This window comes from Notamacropus eugenii, chromosome 6, assembly GCF_028372415.1.
Source record: "Notamacropus eugenii isolate mMacEug1 chromosome 6, mMacEug1.pri_v2, whole genome shotgun sequence".
Taxonomy (NCBI): Eukaryota; Metazoa; Chordata; class Mammalia; order Diprotodontia; family Macropodidae; genus Notamacropus; species Notamacropus eugenii.
The window spans coordinates 334,927,965-334,944,866 of record NC_092877.1 but is presented as its reverse complement, the minus strand read 5'-3'; the positions used below and the strand labels follow the sequence as shown (position 1 = coordinate 334,944,866).

At 36.8% G+C, this 16,902-nt stretch overlaps 1 protein-coding gene across 2 annotated transcripts in view; it reads left to right on the top strand.

Moving 5' to 3' along the window:
• PLOD2 (procollagen-lysine,2-oxoglutarate 5-dioxygenase 2) overlaps nt 1-16,902 on the top strand; it is a 113,213-nt gene that overhangs the window by 36,576 nt on the left and 59,735 nt on the right. For both annotated transcript variants that reach the window (XM_072618229.1, XM_072618228.1), the window contains exon 3: nt 1,492-1,628. In XM_072618229.1, coding sequence (XP_072474330.1) covers nt 1,492-1,628 — 137 coding nt within the window. The remainder of the gene's footprint in view (nt 1-1,491; nt 1,629-16,902) is intronic.

The following is a 16,902-nucleotide window of genomic DNA, read 5'->3' as shown; positions in this document are numbered from 1 at the left end:
TTTCCATTGTATTATGTTGCTTCCCAGAATTAAAGGGGTTAATGAGTGGGGGGAGTAGGTAAATACAAAGGAATAAGTCAAAGAAAGGGAATTTGGGGCCCAAGGATCCCACCAGACTTGGCAGTGGTGCTTATATTCACCCTGGGCTATAAATGGAGGATTTACTCAGCAGCATATACTGTTAACATCATTGAAGGGAAAGTGAAGAAAAAAAAGTCTTGTAGTTAGAGGGTGGCCAGCCATCCACTGAAACTAGTTTGAGTCTTTGTCCTGTTAGAACTTGTTTTCCCCTATTATTTCTCTTGTTATGGTGCATTTTGTTTATTTCCCTATTGCTTACTAGGATCCAGTCACTGGTTCACTCACCAGCTATTTATTGATCATCCATTATATATGGTACTTGGCAAAGTAAGCTAACAAATAACAGGGTTTTGACCCCATTTCCATTTTTAAAAAATAGCCAGGTTAGTTTGAATTTGGAGAATTTTTTTCTTTTTCCCTTAGGTCAGACTATTTAGGGTCTTCCTCCTTCCCTTTGTGGCAGCTGGACTTGGCCTTCAAGAGCAGAAACTTGGTTAGTTAATGAAGCTGGGGACAAACGGAGCCAGCAGGAAGTGTTGATTCCTCTTGGCTAAGCAATTCCCTTGAGACAATAAAATTTCACTAAGCTTGTGAAGGTTAGAGAAGGTTGTGGTTATGATTTATAAGGAGAGAAGGGTGGAATTTTGTTTGATGGCCTCAATTATAACCGGAACAATCCATTTTAGGTCAGCAGGAAAATAGCTTAAGGCCTAAAAGTTGTTTTACTTTTATCCAGATTCCATTTCTAATTGAAGAAAGTATGGCCATTTTTTTCTACATTTTCTTTTTTACCCTTAATTTATACCAATGTCTATCTATGGTAGAAAGTAACCTGTATTTCTTTTCACTTTTAAAAGTTCTATTTTTTCCCCAAATGCTTTTGGGAACAGTCTTTAAAAATTAAATGTTATATTTTAAAATTAATGTTGAACATCAATCTAGCCAACTAAATTTCACTTGGCAAATATTCATTGAAATAGCCAATAGATCCTAACAATTTTTTCAGTCATTTCTTCTGTGTTCTTAGCAAGATTCTTCATTTTTTCTATTTATCCTCATTCACTTTTCTTCTTAGATTGTCATAGCGTATCTTCTCCAGGATTTTGGTTCTGTTTTCCCCACTCCATTTAAAAATCACAAATGCATTCCCAGGCATCTCTGTATCCCTCCCTCATTTTATCTTCATTATTCCTTTTTTAAAATTATTTCATACTTAATTACATTACAATATTTTGTTAATGTACTAATATTTCAATGGAAATGTCTTTTTGTGTAGCAAGACTTCAAACATTGATATCAAGGAATAAAAAAGTTCTTTGTTCCTTTTTACTGGAATGATTATTTGAGTTTCTTTTACAAATATTTTTTCATTTTTGTTTGTAGTTCAGCAGTAATGTTTTTTATTTGCAGGTCCTTGGTAAAGGAGAAGAATGGAAAGGTGGAGACAAGGCAAACAGTATTGGTGGAGGCCAGAAAGTGAGATTATTGAAAGAAGCCATGGGAAGCTATGCTGACCAGGAAGATCTGGTGATATTCTTTACTCAATGGTAGGAAAATCTCTATTATTTTCACCCATCTTGCTTTGTAACATACTCGTAAAATGTGAGGATGTGGCAAGATGTTGATCGTTTACATTCTGGTAGTATTTGTTTTGAATTGTTATATTAGCAATTTAAAATAAACCGTTTACTCATTATAAAAACTGTGGTTTGTCTTGGAGATAAAGTGTGACAGGAGCCTCCCTGTGAGACATTGTATGAATTGATGCTATTTCAAACGTCTTTTCTCATTTTGCTTCAGAGATGTAGCAAAGATCTCTGGAGGCTTCTCCACTCTTCTTGCTCTTAGTCTTAACTGATAATCTATACCATTCTCAACTAGAAAGATCCAGATTTATTAAAAGAAAATTGAAAGTGCAAGCTGGAGCCCTGGGAAGTATATCTATGTACATATGGGAGAAGAGAAATGGTGCTCTGCAAGCTACCATCACTTTGTCTCACTCTATTGACCTTCTCTTATCTTTCCTATGGTCTGTAAGGCAAAAATACTGCTATGCCCTAGCTAATACCACCTTCTGGGAGCCAGTGCGAGGAACCATTTCCTTCTTTCTTGGGATTCTGCAAACCTGCTTTTCTTCTATCATTGTTCGGAGCTCGGATAATTCTGTGCCAGACAGCCTGAATGACATGCATTACATATACATCTAAGTATGTATGAAAAGAATATTAAAGAGTATACGTGATCACACATAAATGTATGTTTATGTATATATACACATGTGCACACATACATATATATAAAGAGTATTAGAGAACATATGACTATATGCATAAATGCATATATGTGTATATATATGAATACATGGGGATTTATACATGTCTATATTTGAAAATTAGCACAGATGAGTGTATATATATGTATATATATGCATATATATATATATGCATGTACTCTCTTCTTTCTTCCTCTCGTTCAGTTCTTAACCTATGACTTTAGAAACAGCATCTTTTCCCCCTTACTTCTTCCACATATTAACCCCTAACCCCAATTGCTTTCCAAGATAACAGTGCTTAGAACATGATTAAAGACAAGAAATGTCTTACATTTTGAAGTGAAATTGGACATAATAAAGAACTGATGTCATCAGTCTTTAAAGGTGCTATAAGTAATCAAAAGTGTCTTTCAGAGCTTTCACAAGTTTCTATTTCCTTTCCTGTCTTGAACTGAGTAAACCAATCTATTCTAATAATTTTAATAGAAATTCAAGATGCACGAATAGATGTTTCTCATGCAACTGATTTTTAAAACATTGAGTCACTAGTACTTCAAACACAGCCTTACTTTATGCGTACTTTTCATTGTGACTGGTATTTCAGCAGGATTTTATAGCATTCCTTATAGCATTCTTTGTTAGATTCAGAGAATCTCTCTGAGCGCCAGATAACCAGTTTACAAAGGAAGTTGTATGGCCCAGCTTTTTCGTGATCGAGGCTTTGGATATGTGTGTCCTATATATGTAGTAGATTTGTGAATATATTTCTAAGTAGATGCACACCAAGAGGTGCCAAAGTCTCTGGAGTAGGTGATGGGCTGAACTTAGAGACAGGATGAGCAGTGTTCAGGTCCAGTCCCTGATCTATGTTTTCTGTATGGCCTTGAGTATATGGTTTAACTTCTTAATGCTGTAGGCAGCTCTCTTAAGACAGTAAGTTAACAGATAAGTTATTGATCTGAATTGTTGGAGGGAGTTTCCATATTAGAAATGATGACATCGGCGATTCAGTACTGTATTTTTACTCACCCTCCAGTTCTACATGATCCAGCTAGCATGGCCTTCTCTCTGTTCCCCGCACTTGACACTCCATGCCTGTCTTTGAGACTTTTCATTAGCTGTCTGCTATGCATGGAATGTCCTCCCTCCTCATCTGTGCCTTGGACATACTTCTCTTCTTTAAAGTTGCAGCTTAAACACCATCTTTTACAAGGAGTCTTTCTTGATTCTCCCCCAACTACTGGCATTCTTCTTCCCAAACTATCTCGTGTTTATTCTGTGTGTGTGTGCGTGTGTGTGTGCGTGTGTGTGTGTGTGTGTGTGTAGGCAGTTTGACAGTGCAGTGAAAAGAGTGTTGGATTTGGAATCAGGAAGATCTGAGTTCAAATCTCCCTTGGTCATTTACTAGTTCTATGATCCAGAACAAGTCTTTTAAATTCTTTTCAGCCTCAGTTTCCTCATGTGTAAAATGAGAATCATACTAGCACCTTCCTTACAGGGTTATTGTAAAGATAAAATGAGATAACATGTGCAACACTTTGAAAACCTTAGAAAAACTATATGGATGCTACTTCTTATTAGAGTGCATGTGTGTGTGTACGCATGCAGGTGCATCCACCCCAGATGCACATACACACACACACACACACATACACGCACACACACATCTGCCTGTTAGACTGCAAGCTCCCTATAAGAATAAGGATTGTTTCATTATTTGTTTTTTCTGTCTCTAAACAGCACCTGGCACATAGTAGGTGTACACTAAGTCTTACTGATTGATTAATGGATTGTTTGCTCCAGATCCCTCACAATGAAGGACATCCATATGCTGTTGTATGCAGTTTAGTTGTAAAATATATCTGATCTGAAATGATTTTATTTACAAAGCAAAAAAGAAAGGGCCATGGTTCATTCCTTTAAAATGGAGGCAGCTAGTTTGTGTTTTAAAAGTGTCCTCAAACTTTGTCAAATACTTGTTGTAGTCTTCACTAAATATATCTTACCAAATTACCACAGAAATGCTGGAAATTGTATTTCCTTTTGAAACCACTTCTTTGTATTAGATGAGAACATGCATTATATAATGTTATCAAGACTGAACTGAAATAGCAATTGACTTGAATGATTTAAGTGAATTTCTCTATTTCTCCATTGGAAATATTTCAGTCCAATCCTAGGAGTCCAGAAACACTGGATATTAGAAGGCCCTGGATTGTATTCATATACATACTTGAGTATGTCCAAAGTTCTGATCTGTACATCAACATGAAGCCTCTAAGTTTGGTGAACTGAGGTTTGGATTTTAAGTTGACCTCAGGCTTGGTGAAACCTTTGTTCTTTTCTAGGTTCCATATGCATTGGAGCTAGGTAACTTACAATAGCATGTGGGATGTGCATTTTATTTTGATCTGGCTCTGATTTTATTCATTCAGGCAACATTTGATGTCAAAACTCCCTCTCTCATTTCAAAGTAGCTATAACTTAGAGTTTTAGATTGCTACCCAGGGTATTGGGAGGTTATGTGATTGGGCCAGACCCCTGGACAATAGTTAGCATATTTTCTGACTTAGAGGAACTCTGAAATCATGTGATGTAGTTAACACCAGACAGTTCATAGTATCAAAGGTCTGCTCGAGAAGTGTGTTTTGGTGACCATACGTGGGTAATTGATAGAGAAGGCATAGATTCAGTGGGACACAGAATCATTGAAATGAGACTTTCATGTTATAAAGTATTACACAAAATTGTGATGTAACAGCTCTCCTTACTGTTAACCTGGTTTGATTAACTTTGAAGATTGTACGTAAGGTTTCACCCATGTTGTCTCAGTATTCTTTCAGAGACTGATATGTACATATGGTGGGCAGTTTTTCAAACTACTGACATATGTAGGAGAGGGAATAAATAATATCTTTAGTTCATCCTGTTATTAAAATGACTATTTCACAATGCCTACATAAACTTGATGTATGAAGGGGATTTTTCTGAAGAGTGTATTCGCCAGTTAGATACAAAAATGTGGGATTTTCCCACATCAGTCCTATCTAACAATTAAAAACCATGTTATTACACAGTTATTGTTATATATATGTTTTCTTATGTAAATTTATTTTTGAGCTCTACAAAGAAACTCCAAAAAATAAGAAAAAGAGAATGTGTATTAAGATTTAAATTTAGACAGAATATAGGCAGTCAATTTAAACAGAATCTTGAAAAATAATACTGTTTGTTCAAATACTGGTATGTTCCATTTAAAGAAACTGAGGTAAACAATTGGAATTTATGTAGTAGAAAAACTGGAAGTGAATTACAATAAAAAGTTTTATTTATAAAATCATCTCTTGAGAGATTCCTTTATATGGTAACTATTGCTACTTGTCATTTTTTGCCTTTCTTTGTACATCCAGTGCTCAGCACAGTGCTTGGCACATAGTAAGTCCTTAGAAATGCTTGTTGAGTGTTATGTGAACATAGATAACCACATCTATGTATGTGTTATATAAATGCGTACTATACATGGACACAAATGGGACAACCAGGAATAGTCAGAAGATTTCTGCATGAGGAAACAGGAGACCTAGGTTCAAGGCTTAGCTTTGTCACTAATTCATTAACTGTGCAAGCCTGGGGAAGCTACTTCTCCTCTCTGGGTCTCAGATTCTTCATCCATAAAAATAAACATTTAGACTAGACGGGTCTCTAAGGACCCCTCCAGCACTTAAGTATCTGTGAATCTGTGTGAGTATTTGTGACAGATCATTAGCTACTTGACAGTGATGCCTGGGACAAAGAAACTTTAAACTGAGAATTAGAAACTATTGTGCATTGAGAAGTTATAAGACATGGAGATAAAATACACCTAAAATTTAATCAGAAAAGTTGATCTAGCTTTAAATACATCTTTTTAAATGAAGATATTAAAGCAAGGAACATCTGTATTTTTGGTTTTGTAGACCTGACAATGTACCAATTTAACTAAATTTTAAGACTCATCATCAGGCTGGCCACCAGGTGATAGAATTTTTGATCATGTTAATTTTTGATGATTGAATTTTATTTTATGTTAGTAGTGGAAATACTGCAATTAAATAATAAAACTTTGGGTAGATTGCAATATTTATGTGAAAATAGTCAAGAATCTTCTAAATATGTAGTCTTTATGTGCTCCCAGGATTAGTCTGAAACAACATTTCTGGCTGAGCAGTGGAGGGAGAGATAATCTTAATTGCTCAAATAAATTCCTGTAGTAGTTCAGTTTTAGTCACATATTGCTTAATTTATGAGATCATATAATAGAAAACAGTGGTTGCAGAAGGGAAAAAAAAAAACCACTGGTATTTCTGTGACTACTTGGAAGATGTCAGACACCATTAAGATGGTTTTAATTTTATTTTTCCTTGGAAGTGGTAAAAATGAGTTTTAAAGGTAGGAAAGTGTTGAAATTTTCCAAAGTTACATCCTTTAGAGAAATCAGGCGTTTCTTGCTTTGGGAGGTGCTGTGATAGCGTTGTTTCTGGTTTCTCAGCTATATCAGCCAATGTTTATCTCTCTCTCTCTCTCTGGACATCTCGTAAATTGCTATTTAGCTAAATTATTGGGTTAATGAATCACACTTTTAATACATAGATTCTGTAAATTTCAAAAAGTTAACTTTTTATGTTATTAATTTCTCTTGAAGAAAAATAGACTAATCTTGAGAGTTTAGGTAACTCAATACACAATCATTTAACCTTTCCTTTAAGTAAACATACTATTTAATGTTTAATGAAAATTTATAGTATGTGGGTTTTACATATCTCTGCAGTAGTGGTGATAAGCAGGGCTATTCATCTGCAATACTGTACAGGTAAGAACCAATGTGGCATGATGGATAGAGAGTTGGCCTCTCAGTCAGAAAGACTTATACTCAAATCCAGTCACTGCCATTTACTGGCTCTGTGGTCCTAGACCAGCCATTTGAATTTCTAAGTGTCCTACACAACTTAAAACAAGCAGCATTAGGCCATGGAGAGAGCATTGAACTAGGGGGTTTAGATTCAAATTTAGATTCAATTCCCAGCTCAGCTTTGTGCCTTTGAGCAGATCACTTAACCTTCTGGACCTTGGCTTATTTTACGTATGAGGGGGTTGGATGGCATGACCACTGAGCTCTCTTCCAGTTCTGGCACTGTGACCCTATTAACATGTTGAGAATAGGATTTGTAGAAAAATTGCTGATTAGTGTCAGGGGAAGATTTTCCCTGGGAATTTCTTAAGCTGACTGATATAGTCATAGAATTAAAAAAAACAAACAACAAAAATAATTTAAAAAAACCCAATAATACAGGCAAAAAGAACTTCCTGCTTGCTCCCTCCCTGTTAACTTCTCCCCTATAAAACTAGAATTTTGTCTAGGATTGTTCGCATTGTCACTGAGGTGTCTGCCTTTTTAAAGGTTAAACGGGTGATCGAGAGTGAAAGAATTCTGAAAGCAATAATTTTCTGTTGAAATGTCTGTAATTTTCACTAAGGAAAGTAGACTTTCTTACTGACAGACAGCATGCACAAAGAACCTAGTCATTAGTTATGGGCAACATTTCATTATATTAGTGTGATGGCAAGACAAAACACACTCTAGCCCCTGATATCTGTTATTATTTTGAGGGTTAAGACTGTTCCATTTCAGTTATGGCTAATGATTGATTGTATTTTAGGCACATTGTTCTGTTATCTATTTTATCTTGTGAGGTTATAAAAATATGAAATGTTTAAAAATAAGCAGAACACTATTAAATATTTCTTGTGTCCTGGTCTTCTGCCCCATGTACTTAATGCGCCCTGTGCGTACACAAAACGAATATATTGTAATGCAGTCTTGTATATGTGAATTAATTGTGACTGCATTAGATAGTCTCTAAGTTTTCTTCCAACTCTAAAAATGTATGATAAACTTCCTATAGAAGAGGGGCAGGGCAAAGTTATTGATCACTTGTCAGAAATTAGGGTAAAGAGTAGAAATAGACCATCTTCCTCACTGCACTTACTAGGATTTCATGCTATTTCTGGTCCCCATCCTATCTTGCCTGGACTATTGCAAAAGCCTCCTGATTGGACTCCGTTCCTTAAGTCTCTTGCTTCACCAAGCAATAATCCACACAGATGCCTAAGGGATATATTACCAAAAATGAGTCGGAATGCATTTGTTAACTAGTATGAATGAAGGACAAACAACAACCAAAATTCTGTCAGTAGTAATAGCTGCCCCGCTGGGGACCCAACTGACCAACTCCAATTGAGCAACACAGCTCCTTCCTTCCTTCCTTCCTTCCTTCCTTCCTTCCTTCCTTCCTTCCTTCCTTCCTTCCTTCCTTCCTTCCTTCCTTCTTTCCTTCCTCCCTCCCTTCTTTCTTTCCTTCCTCCCTCCCTTCTTTCCTTTTTCCTTCCTTCCTTCCCTCCCTCCATTTTTCCTGCTTTCTCACCCTCCCTCCTCTCCCTCTGTCCACATAGGATATCAGACCCTTATTTGCTGGTACTCTGCCCAAAGGAATATAAACTTTGATTGCTGAAGCCTAGCAAGGTATCTTGAGGTTGGTGGGTTTGATTTCTTTTTTAAGGACCATGACTTAAACCCAAATCACAATGAGAATCTTGATTCTCATTGGTTGGCCAACAATAGGTCCCACCCCAATCCTCACTTGATCATTATTTGGGCTCTGGTGGCTCTGAATGAGTGCAAGCAGAGATTGTTTCTGTTTTGGCCAGAAACCCTGAGGGTCTTTCCCCTCCCCCATATTGATTTTTTTTTTATCAGGTAAAGGAGGACCTTCTTTGCCTCATTTCTTACCTAGCTTTAATCACCCAATGGGCATTGCCTCTGTCAAAATGAGATCTGGGAAAGATCTTAGCTTAAAATGGCTAAGGTGTCCCACTGCTTCCAGGGCCAGGGGCCATCTCCAGTCTTCCTGATCTATATCTTGCCATTGGACCCAGATGGCTTCAAAGGAGAGAGTGAGGCTGGTGACTTTGCATAGCCCTACCTCACTTAAATCTGTTTTATTTATATGTCATGACATCACCTTCCCCATGTCATGGTCCTCTTCCAGAATGAAAAACAAACAGCAGCAGACTCTTTATATCCCTCAACTAAGATGCACCCAACCATTAATTGACTATATTATTAACACTTTTTAAATCTATTCTTGAAACCTTCCTGTAAAAGCAATTTCTTGTCCGCTTCTAATATTGTTCCGACCTAAGAGTATTATCACAGAACCAATTGGTGTTTGGCAAGGTTTGCTTTATAAGGTATAAGACAAGAGCCTTACTCTCAAGGAACTAACTTAAAATCTAGTTGGAGAGGCCAGAAGTGTGCACAAAACTATAAATAATTCAAGATAACATAAGTGCCAAGTGAATTGGAAAATCAATTAAGTGCTTTAGATCAAAAAGATCATAGAATTTTAGAGTTGGAATAGATTGAAAATATCTAATTCATCCAGTCACAATTAATTCACATCTGGAAGATTGCACTCTATTATATTCACTTTGTGTCCACACACACACACACACACACACACACACATTCCCCACATAAGCCAAGTATACATGGTACAAGTCCAGTTAAATAGTTATTTCAATACACAAATCCAAATGTAAGAACTAACCATTTTCTGATTATTCCTAAATATGGCTCACATATTTTATATTTTGCAAGATAAAGCAGCATATCTGTTTGGCTCATAGCCTTATATGATGGAAATGACGGCGAATACTGAGGATATAGAAAGCAAGACCTTTTTCACTCAGTGTGATGCTCTGTGTTTGCCTTACTCCCTAGAGAGAGAGGTCAGTTAAAATCACTCAGTGATGGTTTTGGTTGTAAAGGGAATTCTTTCTTCTTCCTCTACTTTCATTCTGCCCTCCTCCCCCTCCTACCACGGTATGGATTTGTTAGGGAGAAAACTAGTCACCAAAGTCAGGCAAGGAGTGAAAAATAGACTCAAACCCAAGACATTCAGTATAAAAATGCTCTTAAAATTATTACTATGCTATATATTTTCAGTTCTTAGGAAATCATTTAATTCACTTTCACTGATTTTACTTCCCCCTCCATTTTTATTGGAGTTTTGAAACTTTCTTCATTTATTGAATATTTATTATCATTCACTCAAGCTTCTTTGTTTTCTTTAATTCTTTTTTCCTGTATATCACCAGTATTCTCCCATTCTCACCACAGGGCATCTTTGTCTTCTTTCTTACCCATTCATCTAATTAGAAAGCAGTTCATTGATTCTCTGTCAAAAGTTTCTTCCTTCTGTTGTCTTTTGTAGCACCCTTTACCTGTAGTATTGTAGTAATATGACAGGTCTTCCGCTCTCCAATCCATTCTACACACAGCTGTCTTATTAATCTTTCTAACTTAAGATCGATCTGATCATATTATTCCAGTCTTTACAAATTTCCATTGACCATCTCTGTGATTGAATTAGGTCCAAATTCTTTACCCTTTAAAGATTGTTTTCTATCTCTTTTCAAGCTGCCTTCACCATGCCTCCCCCCATCCCCAGACATTTCTCATTCTTTATACCATCCCTGTACTGTACCTTTGCTCACTATTTCTGTGCTTGAAATGCCCTCCCCAAACTCTTCCAGACTTCCATCTGTTGGCATTCTGTATTTCTAGGCCCAGCTCTGGTGTGATAGATTCTTTAGCATCATATTCTTACCAGTGAAAAAATAGGACATAACGATGACCAATGAAGGGACGTTGTACAGAGGCACATTTCAGCTTGGTATGAAATGAAAGCTTCCTAAAGTCTAAAGCAGTTTAAAAGTGAAATGTGTTCATTTGGGAGCTTGTAGTCACTGGAAGCCTCTAGTGGGAGCTAGGATACTGATTCTTATAGGGGTTTTAAAGGGATTCTCTCTTTTAGGACAGAGTGAACTAGATGATATCTGATGTCCCTTGGTACAGTTACACACACATACACACACACAAACACACACACAGACACATCAGTTCCCTCTACATCAGTTTTCTTTAATTAACATTCCCTTGATAGATACAGGGGATGATTGCCTTGAATACCGCATAATTTACTAACAATGGCTTATAATTAAAAATTTCTGAGTATGGGAAATGCCATGGTCACAGTTCTTTATATTTGAGGAAGATTGCTAGAGTAGTCATATGTGTGATTAGAATCTATGAGCATTTATTAAGTACCTATAATGTCATAGACTTAGAACTAGAAAGGATCTTTAGCATCTGAGTTCAAACCCCTCATTTTGTAGTGATAGATTTAAGTGATGACTAGACTGGGAATGAGATGAATTAAATGATGTTTTAAAAATGCATATTTGATGGTCTGAAAGGTTGGCACTTTAAATGCCAACTCTGGAAGCTATTTTTATAAGTAATTAAACGAAAGTTTCAATAATTTTGTTGCTATTTAAATGTCTCTAGTATGGTAGGACTTGAAGTCGGGAGGGTCTCAATTCAAAGCCTGCCTCTGGTACTTCCTAAATCTGTGAACCTGGGCAAGACAGCCAATTTGGGCATCAGTTTCCTTGTTTGTAAAGTGAAGGATAATAGTGCAGCTAAATGGCACAGTGGTTAGAGGGCTGGGTCTGGAATCAGGAAGCACTGACTTGGAAATCTGGCCTCAGACACGTACTAACTGTGACCCTAGGCAAATCAGTTAACCTTAAATGGAAAATAGAAATCATCGTAGCCCTCGCCTCCTGGCATTTTTGGTGAGGATCAAATGACTTAGTACAGTATATTTAAAGTGCTTGGCACAATGCCTGGCACATAGTAGGTGCTTAACTGTTTTTTCTCTTCTCTTTTTCCTCTCCCCCATGCCTACCTCTTAGGGCTGTTGTCAAGCTCAAAGATAATGATATAAGTAAGGTACTTGGTAAACTTTAAATTTTATACCCGTGTCAGCAATTCTTTCGATCCTGAATTTTATTAGATTTTAGTGCTTTAAAGTTTAGCTGATACTATGACTACTTTAATTGACTTCATCCTGAAAGTATTAGAGGATAACTGGATCGGAGGAAGAGGGAAAAAATCGAGTCTGGTCCGTTTTCACCTTGATTAGCACAGTGGTATTTTGCTTTTTGGTTTAGTGATGGGAACTGAGTAGCCTTGTTAGAGACGAAAGTGTGATATGCCTTGAAGGAGGTCTCAACTTTGCCACATAACTTGGCAAACTCATGTTTCTACAGTGTGTAGCAACACAAGGTTTAAGGAAGTGGAATTCCCCACCCCCCTTATTTAAACAGACTCGATTCTTTTGGGAATTAAGTTTGTGCATTTTTAATTGTTGAATTTGGCTATTTGTAACTCTGAGAAACCAAAATTGCTTTAAGAACAAAAATAGACCTTTGGTCCGTTGTCAAAGTTTAAAATTACTAAAAGGATTTTAGGTAATTCTCCTGAGAGGAATTACTGAAAGAGTGATACTTCTGAGGTCAATTAACACAAATGTCACCCCTGTACTTTACAAGGTTTTGAAAATAAGGGGAGGCCAAAAATTCTTCCAAGTTTACAGGATTTTAAAAGTTTTAATATTTTAATTTTCAAGATAGCACAGGTAATGTTTATTATTTATATCCTGAGTAACATTTTCCTGAGACTTGTCAGTTTCTTGTTCATGTTTACTCTCAAGTTTTTAACCAAAATTTCTATAGTCTAATTAGTACATTACATCTGTACCAGACTATGCTGGGCAAAAATGGTACCATGCACCATTTTTAAGTTCAGATTTGGAGTTGAGTGGTGTATATGATGCATTTTCCACTTAAATTGGAAAACCAAAGAAGTGTGAATGACATTTTGCTGCTACTGAAATATATTTTGTGCTCCAGCTATTTTGGACTTTAACGCTTGAGATTAGAAGCATTTGCTTTAGAAATCAAGTGCTTTGCTTATAAACCCTTTCTGTGTCAGTGATTTTTTATTATTCTCATTCCTTTTCTCTCTACTTTTGTACGTATATTCCAGGTTAGTGTCATACTGCAAACATGGGATTTTCTATTACAATATTCTAGTTTTCATAAGTAATTTGTATTGAGAAAGAGGTGGTAGTTGGAAGGGATGGGGAAATTTTAGAATCCACAAACTTTAAATGGGATTGGCAAATATGCTTTTATTTAATGAAAGAGAACTAGTAAGAATAGAGAGATAGAATAGATTTGTAAAGTTATTCCTAGTCCATTTGTATGTAATTTTCTGTTTTGGATTCAAGTTTCTGACTGTTTTGCCTCTAAGCCAATAGTATAAACAGTGGATCATAGGATTATAGATTGAAACCTGGAAAGAGCTTTCAGGCACTTGGTCATTTTAGCAGTTCCCTCGGAGAGTTGGATGAACCGAATTGTTGCTAAGTGTGTATTCCTAGCAAGAGGTTTTGTTTGGGCTTAAACTCTTGAGACTATTTCCAACACAATTTTTCAAGAATTGAGGGAGATTTACACAGCGACCTTTTTGCCATTTTGTGGTCAGGTTTGGAGGCGCAGTTGGTATACACGATGCATTTTCCATTTTAGATTAGAAAACCAAGGAAAATAGAAATGAAATTTTGCTGCTATTTTGATAGGTTTGTGCTCCAGCTACCTTAGACTTTAATGCTTAAAATGAGAACCATAGGCTTTAGAAGACTTATTACTTGGCGTTGATTTTTTTTGGAGGGTTGTAGTTAAATATGTTATAATATTGTTTGAATCTAATGCTTTTTCAGTACTATATGTCCTTTGCTTTAAACATATGAACAGACTGATTTTAAAGTAACAGTGGGAGTTTTCTTTATAATTTAAATAGGGACAAATACCATGCACTAGGACATAGATATTATTAGATAAACCTCTTAAAAATAAAATCTGTGACAAGCCAGAATCCAGCAACCCAACTTCCTGTTCTTCAAACACCCATCTTTTGTTTCAGTGCCTGTTCACTGGCCGTCTCCCATTCCTGGAATTCCCTCCCTCCATGCTTCTCCTTCTTGTACTTTTTGCCTTCCTTCAAAACTGAGATCAAATTCCCCTTGTTTCTGAAGAACTTCCCTGTCCTTCTCCAGATGCCAACGCCTTTCCTTTGTGGTTAGCTTTATTCTCTCTCTTTCCCCCTCCCTCTCCCTCTCTTCCCCTCTCCTTCAGGGCAGAAACTGTTTTTTCTTTAATTTTATTTTTATTTTTCCTTGCTTGGTATCTCAGTTCTTGGGCCATGGCAAACATTTAATATTCCTTAATTTAATCATTTAATTCTTGTTGATTGATTAGAATGCATTTCCCACCAGTGACTGCATCATAGCAACTCTAGCTTCCTTCAGAACCCATCTTAGTCTATACTTTGCTGATATTTTATTCACTCAGTAGAATCTAAGCTCCTTAAGGGCAGAAGATATTTTATTTTTATTCATTTCTGATGAACTGTTTTCTGTTTTTCTAATTTTTTATTAATTTATTTTAAACTTACATACACAATAAGAAAAGAAAAAGTAACATAATATAAACTTAAATACTAAAAGTTAAATACAAAATGAGAAAATAAAAAAATCATTATCATGTGCACAACAGAACATAAGAGAAGATTCAAAATCTGCAGCAATAAATTTCCATTTCAAGAAAGTCTATATAATAAGTACTACACATTGTGTTCAGAGCTGTCCAGCTTTTCTTTGCTTCGTTGAAAGTTTTCTTTTGTTCTCTCCTGTGAGGGATGGTGCCTCTGGATTCAGATTTTCCTTCGGTTTTCCCTTCTGGCCTGGAATTGAGACACACAACTCTGCCCTCCTGTCAGTGCCCATAGCCTTTGGCATCCTTGCCCTGTGTGGTGGTTCCTTCTCACCCAGGACCTGTGAATTGGTAGTATCACTGAGTCTGAAGTTCCCTCAATATTCACCCAGCTCAGACAACTGACTCCTCACACTGCACAGGAGGTTAAAATTCCTGTGGCTGGGTTCCAGGCTACCTCCCAACCTAACCAGCCCCAAGGCTGGCCACTTGCTGTTTCAGTGGAAGTAGCCTGGAGGTGTTTATTCTTCACAGTCACCAAACCTGGCCCTGGAAGGTTTTGGTCCTGGAATGTTTTAGTCCTGGAATTTTTCTTCAGATCTTCTCTGGTTATCCTAGGAGGACTACTAGGTGATACAGTGGATAGAGCACCAGTGCAGGAGTCAGGAGAACCTGAGTTCAAATCTCACCTCAGACACTTGACACTTATTAGACATGTGACCTTAGGCAAGTCACTTAACCCCAATTGCCTCATCCTGGGTCATCTCCAGTCATCCTGATGAATATCTGGTCACTGGATTCAGATGGCTCTGGAGGAGAAGTGAGGCTGGTGACCTACACAGGCCTCCTTCACTCAAAAAAAACAAAGTCAAGTGCAAGTCATGTCATCATTCTCTGATGGCATGATCTTCTTTGGCAATGAAGGAGGAACACACAATACTGTGCCCCAACTCTTGTTTATTTTTACCAGTCTACATTTGCCCTGAGGAGCTATTTTGTCTTGTTTGTGGGGGAAATCTGGAGAGCTTGGAATTTTCTGACCTACTCTGTCATCTTCCCAGCATGCACTCTGCTTTATTTGTTTGTTCATTTATTAATTCATTCATTCATTCATTTGTTTATTTATTTATTTATTTTCAGTGTTCCATAATCACTACCATCCAACCTAGACTTTTTTCCTTCCCTCCCCCCACAATCCCCACCTTCTTCCTCCCTCCCCAAGATGGCATACAATTTTATATAGGTTCTACACATACATTCCTATTAAATATATTTTCACCATAGTCATGTTGCATAGAAGAATTAAAATGAATGAGAGAAATCATATAACAAACCAAAATGTAATACTAAAGAAAATAATCTGCTGCAATCTGTGATTGAATTCCAAAATTCTTTCTCTGGATGCGGAAGGCATTTTGCCTTAAAAGACCATTAGGAATTTTTTAAGTCCTTGCATTTCAATAAAGTTCTAAGTCTACCAGAAAAAATCATTGCACACTGTGGTTGTTGCTGTGTACAAAGTTCTCCTAGTTCTGCTCCTTTCACTCAGCATCAGATCATATAAGTCTTTCCAGGCCTCTCTGAAATCTTCCTGTTCATCATTTCTTATAGTGCAATAGTATTCCATTACATTCATATACCATCATTTATTCAGCCATTCCCCAATTTATGGACATCCCCATAATTTCCAGTTTTTGATTACCACAAAGAGAGCTGCCATAAATATTTTTGTACATGTGGGGCCCTTTCCCATTTTTATGATCTCTTGGGGATACAGTCGTAGAAGTGGTATCACTGAGTCAAAGGGTATGCACATTTTTTGTAGCCCTTTGGGCATAGTTCCAATTTGCTCTCCAGAGTGGCTGGGTCAGCTCACAGCTCCTCCAACAATGAATTAGTGTTCCAACTCTCCCACATCCTCTCCAACATTTATCATTTTCCTGTTCTGTCATGTTAGCCAATCTGATAGGTGTGATGTGGTATCTTAGAGTTGTTTTGATTTGCATCTCTCTAATCAATAGTGATTTAGAGCATTTTTTCACATGACT